At 37.1% G+C, this 16,062-nt stretch overlaps 2 protein-coding genes across 2 annotated transcripts; one reads left to right on the forward strand and one right to left on the reverse strand.

Annotated features, from left to right (window-relative positions):
• Window positions 1-38: 38 nt before the first annotated feature.
• Window positions 39-2,607, reverse strand: LOC311269064 (uncharacterized protein; the record flags this gene model as incomplete). The annotated part of the gene is made up of 5 exons (XM_084373043.1): window positions 39-239; window positions 361-543; window positions 1,742-1,843; window positions 1,943-2,017; window positions 2,572-2,607. 5 exons carry the CDS (start codon window positions 2,605-2,607, stop codon window positions 39-41), a joined length of 597 nt encoding a protein of 198 aa, XP_084229169.1.
• Window positions 2,608-12,216: 9,609 nt separating this feature from the next.
• Window positions 12,217-15,105, forward strand: epd (ependymin). The gene is made up of 6 exons (XM_084373991.1): window positions 12,217-12,317; window positions 12,465-12,496; window positions 12,601-12,738; window positions 12,830-13,016; window positions 13,112-13,193; window positions 14,659-15,105. Exons 1-6 carry the CDS (start codon window positions 12,239-12,241, stop codon window positions 14,783-14,785), a joined length of 645 nt encoding a protein of 214 aa, XP_084230117.1. The 5' UTR covers window positions 12,217-12,238; the 3' UTR covers window positions 14,786-15,105.
• The last annotated feature ends 957 nt before the right edge of the window (window positions 15,106-16,062 follow it).

The following is a 16,062-nucleotide window of genomic DNA, read 5'->3' on the forward strand; positions in this document are numbered from 1 at the left end:
TTTGTGTGCGCGTCGTCATGGTGCCAGCGCTCTGTTTTTCAGTGCTGAGTCATGTGCGTTTTTGAAGCCAGTAGGAGGAAGTCTCTTGCCAGCTTAATGAGGTAAAGGTCTAGATCCCTCAGAATGACGTAACCTTCCACGCGACTGTCCCATAATGTTTGAGCTCTGTTTTCTGGGCTCAAGGGTGCCCGTGCCGTAGGAGAGGTTGGCTTCATCCAAGAGCTCCGCATGTTACTCATCTGGAGGAGAAAGCAAAACAATTTTGTTATCAGACGTTAGATTCACTTCCTCCTAAGCTTTCTGCGTGGGCTGAAAAGGGGACACAACATGGGTGGATTTCAGTCAGAAGCATGTGGATACCTGATTGCTGACTTGGCTCATCAGGTCCCTCAGGTCCAGCTGAATGTGCTTGATGCTCTGAGGTAAAGTGTTGTGGAGCGCCTGCCCCCCCATCTGCTCTCTCTCCAGCTGTTTTCTCTTCCGTTCCAGCATATTCCAGTAGGCCTGCATGTCCCAGAAAGCAGCATGCAGCCGGTCCCAGTCCTGAACGCACAACAACAGACAGTGGTGGAATGTAACTAAGTACATATACTCAAGTACTGTACTTAAGTACAAATTTGAGGTACTTTACTAAGGTTTTTCAATTTAACACAACTTTGTACTTCCTCAGAAGTAAATGTTTTCCCTAAAAAAGGTTTTGAAAATTCTCCTCGTTCTTAAACTAAATAAACTCTTTAAAAAAACATCTCAGATTAGCTGGAAAACATTGTCAACCTGAAAATAGGGCTGTGTTTCTGAGCTCCTTTTTAAGAGATATGTGGTCATCACAGAACAGTGACGCCACAAACAAATATGATAATCTTATAGAGTATGATGCATCGCTATACATTAAAGGTGCAATATGTGAGAAATTTAGTTTAAAACATTCAAGAATTAAGATTATCAAAGGAATATGAAAAAGTATTGCAGCAATAAAGCTATTAAAGACAGCATGCTAACTAACTAGCCCCTTGCTATTTTGTAGCTCAGGAGGTGGTCTTGGCAGAGTCAACTGAGCATACTAGCTAATGGAAGCTGAAGTTAGCAGCAGTTAGCGGCTATGTTTGAAGTTGTTTAAGGTATGAATTTGACAGGTGGCCAATTCTTACATATTGCACCTTTTAAACTAACCAACAGTATATAAAGTAGTTAAAATGAGCTGAACCTGAAATATCTACAGCAGTTAAATGCAATATACACATTAATCTAAAAAGATATGTAAAATATATAATAGTAAAACAATGGCAGGGACCATTTTACTGCACAACAAGTACTTTTACTCTTAATACTTAAAGTACATGTTGATAATACTTATATACGTTTACTTCTGAATGCTTTTACTTGTAGTGAAGTAGTTTTACTTCTAAAGTATTAATAGTTTTACTTATGTAAATGATCTGAATACTTCTTCCACCGCTGACAACGTTCAACCACATGATTACATAGCCAAAACATTTCACAACCCCCTTTCCAAGCTTGCAGCTCTAAAAGGGGACTTCCACTCAAATTTTTACAAGATTTACGTTCTGCAAGAATAGACTCTCTGATGATGTCATCAGGTTTTGTCTTTTTAATCCCCATAATGGAAAAAAAGTAACAGCCAAAGAAATTCTCAGAAAAATTTGACAATGCACTTTGCAGAATAACAAAGAAAATGTGGTTTTCTATGGAATTGTTTTGAAACACTCAAGAAGATACTTACTGTCAGCGTCAACCAGCTGTAGAAATCTGTAGAAAGGGACGGAAGCTCGCTCAACTGATGGCTTCTGTCCTCAAAGTGCTTGTTTCCCAACTGCTGCTCCGTCTGTTAAACAGAGTAAACAATTAAAGATTTGAAGTTAGGTACAGCTGATGAGTACACAGAGGTCAGAGTCATAAGCTGGGAGTAGGTTTTAGTACTCACATATTTCTTCTGCAGCTGCTGGACACGGGTTCGAGTGGACCTTGTGAGACGAAAGGAGTTGTTGTATTTATTCCTCTGGACGAGTGGAGAAAGAGCAGAGGACCTGACACAGTCCAGTGCACAGAAGAAGAGGAGGAGAGCCTGCAACCAAACAGCCATCTGAAACAGAAACATAAGTTATGAAAAATGGGTAATATGTATATATATATATGTATATTTATACATATATATATATATATGTATATATATGCATATATACATATATATGTGTGTGTATATATATATATATATATATATATATATATATATATATATATATATATATTTATACATATATGTATATGTATATGTATACATATATACATATATATGTGTATATATATATATATATCATCATCTATTGTTTGAATTAAAACTGCTCAGATGCTTCTAAGGTTTACACGAACATGGATCACTTCTGTGTGCAGTACTGTAAAGGGCTAACAACCAGATGACCTACAGTATCACTTCCAACACAAACTTAGGCATTACAGTATGCAGATTCTCTTTATGGGAACTAGACTGTCAATTTTCCATACTTAGTATCTGGAAGGAAGTTCACTAATATATCTGAAAGAAAACAAACCCACATCCTCCAATCTCCACCACATGGCATCCCCATACATGCTTTCTTTTTATGTAATTCAGTAACACAGTCACACAGTCTAATTGCGCATGCATGGAAAAATGCGTGTCTTGATTCCTCTAAATGGTTTCAGTGTGGAAGGAAGCATTTTTTTCAGTAGTGTCTTTGAATCCTAAAGACCAGACGACAGATTGCAGACTGTGTTAGCGCGCCACATCACTGCAGGCCTGCTGCAAGGGAGTACGCAAAGTGGACGAGTTAATTTCACCTTTTCTTTCAGGCTCCCTGGCTTGCTTGGGTTAATGTGTAGAAACGAGAAGCAACTCCTCCTTTTCATTTTGGCTATTTTATCAGGTTGCATCATGTGTTGTTGGCAAAACACAGTCTTGATGAGTAAGAAACCATGACAATGTTTTCTCATGATCTCTTCAAAGTATTGACAACAAAAGTACAATAAACTGATTATTAAGGCTGGATGTTATCAAGCATCTGTTGGAGCTGTTTGCCAAGCCTTTACTTGAGACATAAAAACAAGCTACAAATTAATGCATGATTTTTTTTTATACATATGCTCACATGGGGATAACAATTTAATAAATATATAGTATATAAATGTATGTATATATATATATATATACACATTTATATATATATGTATATATATTTCCCATGAGGACATGATTACCAATACTTAAACAATCCAACTCCTATCTACAGTGTGTATTATTCTTAAAATGGGCTTACCTTGGAGGAGCAGTGACCAGTGAGCTGAAACAGCAGGAGCCAGATACCTTCATACTGTAGTGAGGCTCAAGTACAGTTTATATATTTGTCAGGTTCTTGCTTTCGGTTTCTTTGGAGTTTTTTTCTCTCTCTCTCTCTCTCTCTCTCTCTCTCTCTCACTCTCTCTAGGTCACCGCGTCAAAATTAGGTCATTATGCGATTCATTCAGAAGTGAGGAAGCTTTCCCAACATGAAACCTAATATGGTGTTATGGTTAACTCTTTCTCGGGTTTTTTTTGTTTTTGTTTCGCCATAGGCATGTGGCAAATGGGCATCGTCTGCAGCCTATGTAATTTACTAAGTAATTTTCAAACTTGTGTAGCGAGAGTTTCTACTCTCATTGTATGATTATGCTCTTGTGGCTTTTAATACAGAGTATGGTTGTCTATTCAAGATGCTTCACCTTTCAGTCGGTTTTAAACAAATTTTTATTTATTTATTTATTTATTTATTTTTTCAACCTGGCAGGACATTGAGAACATTTTTTTTATTTACAATGACAACCATGCATCAACACAAACAAAACAAGTGAAATGTAACACAACAGACGGATAGGGAAAGAACGTAAATGAGTAAAATCATCAGTGTGATCTAAATGTCACTTTTATCATTGCTTATATTCCGTCAAGTAACTACTTGAATTTTATATATATACATATATATATATACATATATATATTTTTTTTTAATGGTACAATTACAGCAGTTTGATTAATGATGATGTCCACAATCCCTATTTAATGATTTAAAAAAACAACAACTTTGTACCAGCTTCATCACGTGGTTATTTAACTATGGTAGTGAAAGTGGCAAACTGTTAAAAAAGACTAAAATCTGAAACTTCAGTGTAGTTCACTCATGACTGCATCTTCAGGGAATGTTTCTTGAGTCTCATGATGTTGATGTGTGATTACTGACACAGTTTCAGCAAATCTCTTGGAAACAAAACAGAAAATTTAGCTTACAAAAAGGCCCCCATAATCCTGACAGTCATTATTTGAAATACGTTGATTTTGTTAAATCAGAATTCCTGATATCGGCCAATTTCTATTCCTCTTCATTTATTATCTCTCCCTCTCTCTCTTGCTGATGTAGTCTTCTTCCTTCCTTCTAAGTATGCTGCATTAGCTCAAAACTGGAGGGGGCAGATAAATAGATATTGTATTTAATTTCACTGGAACTTGATTCTAAAATCTTTATTACCAATAAGCTATTCTATTTGCTTTTAACATTGATCGTTTTTCGAGTTTGGCCTTATGTGAACTTGTTTGTGAAAAAAAATCTCTTCAAATAAAGATATTATTATTATTGTTGTTGTTGTTGTTGTTGTTGTTGTTGTTATTATTATTATATATTCTATGTCATTATTGATGTTGTCGTTATTATATGCGTCATATGTTGCGGATACATGCTGGGCAGGATCTAGGCAGTGAAGGCACATGCCTGGGGCCTTGTTTCCCCTGGGGGGCCCAGACAGAGGCGAAAAGAACCACCTAATAATATTTAACATACTTGTTTACATACACATTCAACATTAAAATATTTAAAAAATATAAACACCTACAGAAATCTCCAGTATAAAACTTGATTTCAATGTATATACTGTAAATAAAACTGCACCTTGTCCTCTTGCACCTTCTGTTCTTACCTTTACTCCTTAATACCTCAGCATTTTATTTTATCTACCTCAGTATTCTATTTTATAACTACTTAAGCATTTTATTGTATAAAGTACTTTATTGTTTCTTATTGTTTCTATATTTGCCCTTGTATTTTGATTGTATTTGTATTTGAACGTACCAGCTGCTATGATAATCTAATTTCCCCTCTGGGATTAATAAAGTTCTCTCTCTCTCTCTCTCTCTCTCTCTCTCTATCTATCTATCTATCTATCTATCTATCTATCTATCTATCTATCTCTATTTCTCTATTTTATCTATATTTATTTTCAAACAACACAACATTAACTATACTTTCTTTTAAATTAATTGCATATGAATATATATTAAAACTAACCATTCATTTTGGTTTGCACTAACTGGACAATGTGTCATACCCATATCTATTATTTATTAACAACAATACACTGTTTATAAATACACTGTTTATATTGTACATACTATAGTACACACTATGTATATACAAGTCTATTTCTATTTCTTACTTTTTTATTATACTGTTTATTTATTTATTGTTTATTGTTAAATTGAACTGTCCTTTGGCTGCTGTGACACAGAAATTTCCCTGTTTGCGGGACAAATAAAGGAATTCTGATTCTGATTCTGATTTTTGAATATATTGATTATGGGTATAGTAATAATCCCTGTGGCATTTTATTTTGATGTGCATTTAGGAGGGCCCCCAAAAAAGGTCTGCCTAGAGTAATCTGTCCATTTAATCCGACCCTGCATATATGTGTTTCTTTGGGCCTGGGGAAACCAAAGGCTGAGGCTGATCACTGGACTCCTGAGGCGTCACTGCTGCTCAAAGAAGAAGTAAATTATGAAACACACAGCTTATAATAATAATTTTACATGCAGTACATTTGACTATGTGTTTTCATACGTCCTTCAGTCATATCTCTAGGCTGAGTCTTTACATTTTTTTTTTCTAGTCCAACGTTGCCGTACTCTTTCAAAGAAGTCTGGGTAGATAGCGTAATTGAAAGTGTTATAGAGAAGATACATTTGTGGTTTTCCTCATTGGAAGGGAACAGCTCTCCCTTCCAAAAAATGTACAACCATGAGTGGGCTGATGATTCTTTGGAGGTAAATTCCCAACCAATAAATCAAATGTGTACAATATGGGAAGTCACCCAGCATTCAAAGGAATTGAACTGGGGGATCATCAATTATCATACTGAAAATTAAACAAGTAAAAGTGTTGACAGATGGTTTCATTTATTGATCAGTGAACTCAAAACTAATTGAAAATGTGTACAGTACCAGTGTCTGTTCATCTATGTACAGGCGACTGATGCTCTTTAATAATGCTGCATTAAACAATAAGCAGGCAGGGAGACATCTAATGAAAACGCAGCCTCCATCTTTCTGTCTGCTCCCTATCTGTCATGGATTTATGAAGAGCTGCAGGTGTGTGGTCTGTTTGACTGAGGGCAGGGCAGAGCTACACACACACACAGAGCAGAAAGACAAACAGCAGACAGCATGAAGTGTGCACTTCGGCCACATTCACACAAAACCTGGAGGGTTGTGCGGAGTTGTGGGCATGTTCACTAACACTGTTCCTCTTTACAGTCACTCTCCAGCCCACTCTGCCTTCACTGCGCTCTCTGGCTGTCTGTCTCGCTCATTTAGGTCCAACTTTGCATGGTGTGTTTCCAAACAGCAACTGACAAATTCTGCGGTGATACTGTCAAAGTTAATGGCCTGATGTGTTAATTGATCAGTGAAGAGTCTCTTCACACACCCCCACACACTCCCCACCGACTGAGCCTGTGTCCACAGAGTAAAAGGCATGTATATTATCTGAAGAAGGGCTTACATGATGCAAGAGTGTCACTCGCCACTACGGGCTGTTAATTAACCTGCTGGGATCAGTTGTGCCAGTTCACACTGTCAGTGTTAAAGACACTACATTACTGTATGTGAAAGTATTTTAAATATTGTTATGACGCAGTAGCTGTCAATTTTTGTCCTCATTCACAGTTCTACCTGATTACAACTAACAAAATCAAACCCACAGCAACATTTTGTAGTATAACACTTTTTAAGATAATTATTGTTGCACTGTGGAAAAATAAGACATTATCATGCTAATAATAATGATTGCATGAGTCAGTTTGTCAAAAGCTACCAGCTTACATCAACTTCAGGGGCAACACCTCTGAATTTAACACGCAATTCCCACTACATCAAGGAAAGTTACACACTGTGATTTTTTGATGCCACAAATGCCCAGGCTGTGATAAGATCTTTTGTGAAAATCCCTCTGAGACAATCCCTATGCTATCAGTTTCAAAATATACAGAAATCTGAGTGAAATTCCCTCTCCCTGGAAAGACTTCACAGTTGGTAGTTTCAACCTACCTCTTTGGCACTTTTGCTTTTGGCAGCAGGAAAGTCTAGACGGCTTCTTTGTCTCTACTTGTGCACAGCTGAGCGTTGATCAGTAGGGTCCAAAGCTCATTCTGCCTGCCACAATAAACTAGAAACACTGCTGCCTCTGATTTACATTTTATTACTTTCTGATTGCAGTTACTCTACTTCAGGGTGATTTGGTAAAGGCCATTTTGGCAGACCCTCATCACCCTCTCCATGCAGAGATTCAACTCCTGCCATCTGGGAGGAGGTATACTTTCCCTAAGAGGGCAGAATCAGAATCAAACAGATATTTGAGATCATTTGTCCCATCAGCTGTTGGGTTCCTAAAACAGGCTGTAGGTTTAGTTGGTATTGCACTAAACAAAGGACTGACTGACTCTTCAAGCTTTATTACATTTTTTTATTTTTTATTTCTCACTGTATATTTTTATGATGACCTGCTGTATGTTATGTTATATGTTATGTCACTATGTATTGTATCTTTTTAGGATGATTTGTACTGATTTTGTTGACTACTGTTGCAAACTAAATTGCCCCTCTGGGACAATTAAGACTCTCTAATTTAATCTAATCTTAACTCAAGATTTATATGGTCCAGTTCATTCAATCGACCTACATCACATTTTACTTTTTCCTGATACAGTATGTAAGAATCAGATGATCCTTGATTTTTCCTGTGAAAGAGTAACTGCACTCCACATACAAATCTTAAAGGGCCTTCTTTGTTTGTTTCAAAAGGAATATACGTATACACTTGTTTTGGGATAGCTGTTGGGGTAAAAAAAAAGAGATTACCTGGAATTTAAGAGTGGGAATACAAAGCAGTTATGTACTAGTTTTGATTAATGCCATGATTCAGATCATATATTTCTGATAGACTTTAGACAGAAGGTTTCAAATCAAGTCCCGGGATAGATGATAAATGTCTCAACAGTTTACGTTGGGAAACGTTTCCCGAATGTTGCCTTCAGGCAGGGGAACATTCCCTAGACCCCCATAGCGAACGTTCCCTGATTGTAATTTTGGAAAGTAGTGAAAAACAATGTTCTGCCAACGTTGTTTTTCTTACGTCTCACAAACTTTCATGGAACATTATTTTTTCTGCCAAAAAACGTTAATTATTGCAATTAAATGCTTTATAAACCATTTATCAAGCCATTGTTTATTGTAAATTTGCAACTGACATATCCAAACCTTTACTATCACTTAATAAATGGTTTATAAAGCATTTCATTGTCTGCTAACAGTGAATTAACTAAAGTTAACCATTTATTAATGATTTTTTATGTTGCTGTGCCATCTTGTCTGCCACTACACGCCAGGCCTCCTCCTGGTTGCAGTCTGCCAAAAATAAAAGACCTGTATTCACCACAGCAAAAACCTTTTAAGTTCCCAGTCTAATTCGTGCTCTCAATGGAAATCTAAACAATTTTCAAAATTTAGATTGAATTCTTAGAGTAACCAAGCTTCATATAGCTCCACTATATGATCTAGACTGGATTATGGAGATATATCCTGTATGCTATTTCCTATATTACACACTGATGCCACTATACAAATTCAATTCTGTGTGTTTGTGACAAAGTCAGATGGTCATCACTGACATTCAGAAGGTGTCAACATAATTGTGTTTTCGAAATGTTTTAATTTGTGTGTTTGTGTGTGTGTCCTCTTTTGTCTGACTGAGTTGTCTTTTTGCGGTCACAGGTTTCTATGTTCTGGGGGGGAATTAAAAATGTAGCATAATTAACATAGCGTTTCTCTCAGTTGGGTTCACTGAATCTGTCAGGGCCTCTCAGTAGAGTTCATTGACTCTGTTTGGTGGCGCTTAAATTGATATGGGACTCCAAGCATAGAGTAGGCACGCTAAGCAAAGACGTGTAAACAAAATGTGAGTGTTGTATGGGGCGTAGGAGAAACAAGGACTGTGTGACTTGCAGTTGTTTAAAGGTGCAAAAAAACAATTCTGGAGAAAGACAGTCGATTGTTGAGTCTCATTCCCAGCTCTTCAAATACTGATGCCAACTAAGGCCAACTTATTTTTGGCACGACTCTACGTGCTCAGAGTTCAGCACTCTCTCTAGCGGGGTGTGATTTAGGGTTGAGCCAACTGTCTGTTGAGGGTATTAGCCTGCTGATGTGAATACTCACCTGAGACAGCTCTCTGTAACTGTTTTTGGTAGATGTGCCTGCCTGCATGACAGAGAAATAAACCTCAGAAAGACATCTTATAACAATAATCTCACTGAGTCGTCATGAATAAAACAAAGCTTAAATAACAGTTGGATCATATGATGTTGCCGTTATATGTTAAAAAAAAAAAAGGACACTTCCAATAATACACGCTTTACATGAGGAAATAAGTGCAAACTGTAGGTGAGTGGGTGAGTGCTTCCTCTCAAAAAAGAAAACACTCAGCACTTGCTGAATGTCATAATGTGGTCAGTAGAAGAGGAAGGGGTCCATGAGGAGAAGGGCTTCCCTCATTTCATTACCTCCTCCCCTTCAATTCCCTGCATACGGTAAAGTTGAATTTCCCTCATGACGTGTCCAATATACTCTCATTCTATTTTCAGTCTCATTCATTGCGGTTCAAGGGACCCCCTTTTGGTTTTGTTATGCACTTCCTTCTCCTATTCAGATTATTGTAAATGCTGTATGTTTTTGATAACATGTTCTTGACTGATTGTTCTGAGGCATTAATTGTTGGGACTTTCATATGTATGTATTTAAGGGCTATACTTTCATTTTTAAAAGCCTGAAAAGGACAAACAATGTTTAGACACACGAGGAAAGGCACAAATAATAACTTTAAATTAGCTTCACCCATTTAAAGCATTAAAGTGTGCAGGATTTAGTGGGACCTAGCAATGAGGTTGCATATTGCAACCAACTGAATACCCCTCGCATCGACCTAACCTGTCTGCTAAAAACACAAAAGATCCTTTCTAGAGCCACAGTCTTACTTCCAGGTTTAAAACAGCTGTGTGTTGATATTTTAGAATTCATTTAGACCTTCCCTGTTGTATCGTGTTACATTATCAAACAGTAATGTTAGCAAAAAAAGTGGCCAAGTGCTAACATTAGCTGCTGTCAAACAGAAGCTAATGGGCTGCACTTTGCAGCATTTTAAAATTATTTTAGCTATTTAAAAAAGGCCTATCGAATCAGTTTAAAATGGGGAACTGAAACTGCTACATGTATATCTATTTATGCTTTCTACAAAGCCACCAGACTCTGTTGACAGAAACAGTAATTTAACCTCACAGAATACAGGAGTGACAGCTTGTGTTATTATATGATATCACATTAAAGAAAAAGACAAATTCAGTGAACTGGAAACTTCATTTTTGCTTTTTAACCGAGGAGCTACATGTATATAAATGCTGCATTTTTCCACTTATAACCCTGCTCACTGGCATAATATGGAGAAGTTCTACATATACTGTATATGTTTTTTTTTTCAATCGGAAAGAATAAGTTATAGACTGCGGGATCATCAGAGGTCACGGCAGGCCAACAAAAATGCAGCACACATGAGATAAACAAGTTTCTCACCTGTCTGCCTGAGTGCACTGAGTTGTTTGCTTGTAAGCACTGACACAACAGGGACAATTTATGTGGAGAAGAACAAAAGACAGCTGCACCAAGTGTAGTTGTGACAACAACACATTTCTGTCCTGGCTTGTGCAGTTGACCTGGTATAAACAAACTGGGCTTTCTATTTAGTTTGGATCACCTTTATAAAAGAAAGGGTAAGGGTGTTCCAGGAGGCCGGCCAAATTCACTGCTGGCCAAAACTCTTCAGCCCATTGTTCAGCCACATACTGGGGTTTGAGTCCACTAATACATAGTGAGACATTATACTTAGTCATTAATGTTTTTTCTTAATGAGCTGTCTTTTTTATGTTTGAATATGAAGGGTTACAACATGCCAAACACAAAGCCTTATTTTTGCATTTCATTATAGTTCAACCCTTTAAATAAATCACATATAAATAGAAGAAAATCATGCAGGAGAGTTTCAGCTGACACATAGCAGCACAGTTTGAGCAATTCATCATCCAGAGAAAGGTTTTAGTTTCTGACAAACACAGGCTGCTTCCATGTCTGGCCATTCTGGACTTTTGGTAAACTTTGATATAGGTCTACAGTACATGCCCCTTAAAGGATAAGTTCACCCAAAAATGAAAATTCTGTTATTATCTATTCACAAAGGTGTAGATATTCTTTTACAGTCAATCTTGAGTCATTTTATGTTTTTTTTTTTTCTGTTGCTTTTTAGATTTTAGGTTTTTTCTCCATCAGTGGTGGCCAGTTGTTCAGGAGAATGCTGCTGTGAAGCTCCAGTGGACTACAAACTCCACTCAACTTTCCATCTGCATGGGGTTGTGTATATGACGACCTATGTGAACCTATACTTTAACCACATCAACATCGTATGTGAGCCTCGATTATCCTCTACAGTGTCCTAACTTGACCTCCTCTTCACATACAACAGTCTGAAAGCTGCTTTGGAAAGCGTGGGGACAGACAGAGATAAACATTGCAAAAAAACATCTGAGGACAGCTGCGTAATCTGAGAAGAAAAGATAGCCTATGAAAAAACTCTTTAATTGGGTCACCACCAGCCGCGACGGGGGCTTGTTTGTTTAGACAGCTTGATGTTTGAAGTCCAGCATCCTGGGTCTTTTTATGCAACACTCATCGACTGAATCGGTCTTTATCCCTATAAAAGCAGCAATCGGTTTCACTGAAAGCTAGATGCGCTTGGGTTGTTTTTGCCATCTCGATCTTTATTTTGTGACTCTCCGGACCGGGAAAATGTATGCAGCTGTAACGCTCTTCGTCTTCATGTGCTTGACTGCCACCACCCATGCAGACCACCATCATCAGCCTTGTCGTAAGAATTTGTGGTTTCATTGTTTTGGTTTGGTTTTGAGTTGTGCAACGTTATAGTCAAGAAAACTCAAAGGTTGTATAAGTCTGAAGAGTGTCTAACTTCTAATATGTTGTTATCACCTATCTAACTGACATTTTTGTCTTTCAGATTCCCCCAATATGACAGGATTCATGTCTGTGGTGAGTTTTTAGACCCATCTTCTGGTACTTTTTTGTAGCATTTTAAAATATAGCAATTAATCCTGTGTCTTTCCCTTTGAATGTATGTTGTTGAATGAAACCAGTGGACTCTAAAGGGTGACGTGAAGGCATTTGGTGCATTCACTTACGATTCGATGGGCAAGAAACTACGGTTCAGATCAAACGAGAGCTCCCCCACAAACACATCAATCGGTTTGGATGTGCTGATGTTTTTTGATGAGGTAGCTGATTTCTTTCTTTAGAGATAAATGTTCACGCCATGCTGTTTTGTTTTACACCTTGACATCTGAATCTGTCTCAAACGCCTGGCAGGGGGTATTCTACGAGATTGACAGCAAAAACCAGAGCTGTGAGAAGAAATCCTTGCAATGCACCTTGCACCCTCTGGATATTCCCGACGATGCATCATTTCATTCTACGTACAACACTGGGAGTCCCTCCATCGAAGGAGAGGGGTTAAAAGTCAATGTATGGTCAGGGTCAATGGCAGGCTCGAAAGGTGAGGGAGGTGTCGGAAAATAATACACGTGCCTTTGTTTGTGATAAAGTTGCAAAACTCTAATTTGAGTGTTTTCCATCTGCTCTCTTTTTTAGGCCATTACGCCATGTCTGTAACCATGGGATGTCTGCCTATCTCCACTTTCTACATCTGTGACTCCACAACATTCTTATTCAGGTTTGTGATTTTTGTGAATTGGGTAAAAATGTTAACTAATAGATATCACCATGAAACTTCCCCAGTTGATAACTTAAATGACAGCATTTTCTGGATTCCTGAAAATGGGGAATTATCTAATGAAATATGGACTAATTCACATGTTCGATAAAGCCAGGTCCAGAATCCTTGTTTCATTTTGCTTATACATCAGAATGAAAGACTTGAAGAGGAAGCTCTGGATATATCTTTCTATCTGTTATCAATCTATACATCAGAAAGTAGGTTACAGTAAAGAGCCAGAAAAAAAATGTTATTGGAATAAAATGTTATATAAATCAGTCAGTGAACAATGATATATGAACAAATGCCTTTGTAAAAACCTTCAGAATAGAGATAAGGATAAAACTGGAGTGTTTGATGCATGTAAGCGATACTGAAGTGGAGATGTCATAAATTTTAAACAAAAAGTAGTGGACAGATTAGAAAGTTAAACTAACAGATATAACCACGAAACCCTCCCTGTTGATTGCTTGGCACATTAATTACAATAGTTTTTTGTATTACAAGTTTTCTTTATGTTTAAAAATGCAAATGAGGCGATATAATTCACTATACGCTACTTTGCATGATTTCCCAGAGCAGAAATTTGAACTAAAATAAGTATGTGCATTTTGAACATGTTCTTTCTACTAGTCTGAAAGAGAGGACATATTATAGAACTGACCAGTGCATGAAAAAAGGATGTTTTCACCTGTAATGTCTCTATAGACGATAAATTCCCCCCAAAATGAAAATCTGCTCCGCCTCCGTGCCTATAGAGAGTTGCGGTACACAAAACATTTCTGTAGGATTGCAGTAAAACAGTAGATGGGGACTTTTAAAATGTAAAAAGATGACTGACAAAACGAAAGAAACACTGTAATAAAGACCATTCTGATTCTGATTCTGATTCTGAAAGAAACACTGCCGGTCCTACGTGAACAAATCTCTGTAAACCACAAGTTCCCAAATTGATTTGAAAAGATAATATTTACACCGTCGACACGTCATCAAGCGTGTGCACCCACTTAAGATAGGTTGTGCTCTAAAACTTTTAGTTTAGCAGCTTAAGTTAAGATGTTAGTTTAAAAAAGAGTGTAAATAACTTCTTTTCAAATAAATTTGGGATCTCGGAGCTTTCAGAAACTTGGATTACGCTAGATAAACTGTATGGAGTCATTTTCTGTTTCGATTTTTAAAAAACAAGTCCCCATCTACTTCAGTTGTTTAGGAAAATGCTGCGTCACTGTTTTGCTTTGAAGCTCCAGAAATGTTTTGAAGACTACAAAACTTCACCTGACTTTCCATCTGCATGGTGGTTATTTCACGGTGATCTAATCCTTTAAGGAAAACACTCCAGGGATATTTATGCAGCTTTTTTTGGTATTGGTTGGCACCACAGGCTTTAATGAACGTAATGTAATTTTTGTATCACTTCTTACAGCATCTCAGATGTTGAGATTGAGATCAAGGACCCCGATCAACTCACCGTGCCTTCCTTTTGCGTGGGGCAGCCTCTGGAGGAGACACCTGAAGGGACAGTAAACAGTTTCCTCAACGAGTTCATGTAGATGAAACCTCACCAGCAGAAAATCTAACCCCTTATCCAAGTGTGGCCTGCCAGAACTTTAGACTTTTCTCTCCTTTTCATGTGTGACTCGACTTTTTCGTGTGACACTGCACTACATCACATCTGTTTCCACTCCCCTATGAAGATATGGCTTTGAATGGATCATACTGTATACATACATTTTGCTATGAGGGAAAGAGACATGACATGGATTATAGAATTAGTCGTAATTACTAACAGTCGGTGGCTTTTCAAGTTGGTTCTGCTTACAAAACCTGTAAGATATGATTAATGGAACAATAAAATGTCAAAGCTGTCAAAGGTGTGAAGAGACGTTTTTTCATCTGAAAGCATTTCCTTATTTGTTCGACTTGGACAAGATTTTCAGTGAGAAACTGCAAACCATTTCAGTGCTATGGCCAGATTTATCCTCTACAGGGATCTGGGGCGAAAGCAGACGTTAGGAACCAGTAGCCTGGCAGTTTGTTTTGGTAATTTGACTGAACACAATTTTAGTATTGTGAGTATATAACTTAACACAGAGTCATACAATCTTGTTTATATACATATGAATATTATTAAAGGCACATTATGTAGTTCTTACAATCTTTACTTATTGAAACAAACTGTCGTCAAAGGACAACACTTTAATTTATACTAATTTACTGAACGTCAGTGTTCTGGGGACCTAATTCCCCTTAAGGAGAGCTCGTTTATATGGAAATATATATAATATATAGTTCTGAGTTTGAATTATTAACTTATTAATATTGTAAATATTAACTTTCAGAGTTTTTTATTTCCAAAATGACATAGTGCACCTTTAATATCAATATATTTGAGTTTGGATCTCTTTGATTATTACAAATACCGATGTGAGCATATTAGTAATAGTTGTATTAATACTGAGTTGTATTAAATAGAATTTTCTGGTCTAAAGACCTCTCTATGATGTATGATACGCTTATACCAACATGGAGGCAGTGATGATAGCCGGCTAGTTGGAACTTAGAAGTGACCAAAATGCAAGAATAAAAAACAAACATTAAGAAATGATCAGGAGATGATCATGGTCCTCCTGTAATTTTGGGAATAATACAGAGATTCAAAATGATTATAATCATTTTCCATAGAGGTATACAAGTTATTGGTAACGCTATTTATTATATACTCTTTATAATTTACTAAAATGAACTCCTGTGACCTCTGTTACAAAAGCCCCGCAACAAAATACTATGTACAGTAGCGCATGTTTTGTCTGCTTCCAATTATAATAGG

The sequence above is a fragment of the Pagrus pagrus genome (assembly GCF_965226575.1).
Source record: "Pagrus pagrus genome assembly, chromosome: 14".
NCBI lineage: Eukaryota > Metazoa > Chordata > Actinopteri > Spariformes > Sparidae > Pagrus > Pagrus pagrus.

Excerpts from the sequence above, each read along its gene's own strand:
- epd (XM_084373991.1), top strand. The coding sequence starts at position 12,239 with ATGTATGCAGCTGTAACGCTCTTCGTCTTCATGTGCTTGACTGCCACC. Across the intron at positions 12,739-12,829 it reads TGCTGATGTTTTTTGATGAG|GGGGTATTCTACGAGATTGA; the intron begins GTAGCTGATTTC and ends AACGCCTGGCAG. Across the intron at positions 13,194-14,658 it reads TCCACAACATTCTTATTCAG|CATCTCAGATGTTGAGATTG; the intron begins GTTTGTGATTTT and ends CACTTCTTACAG.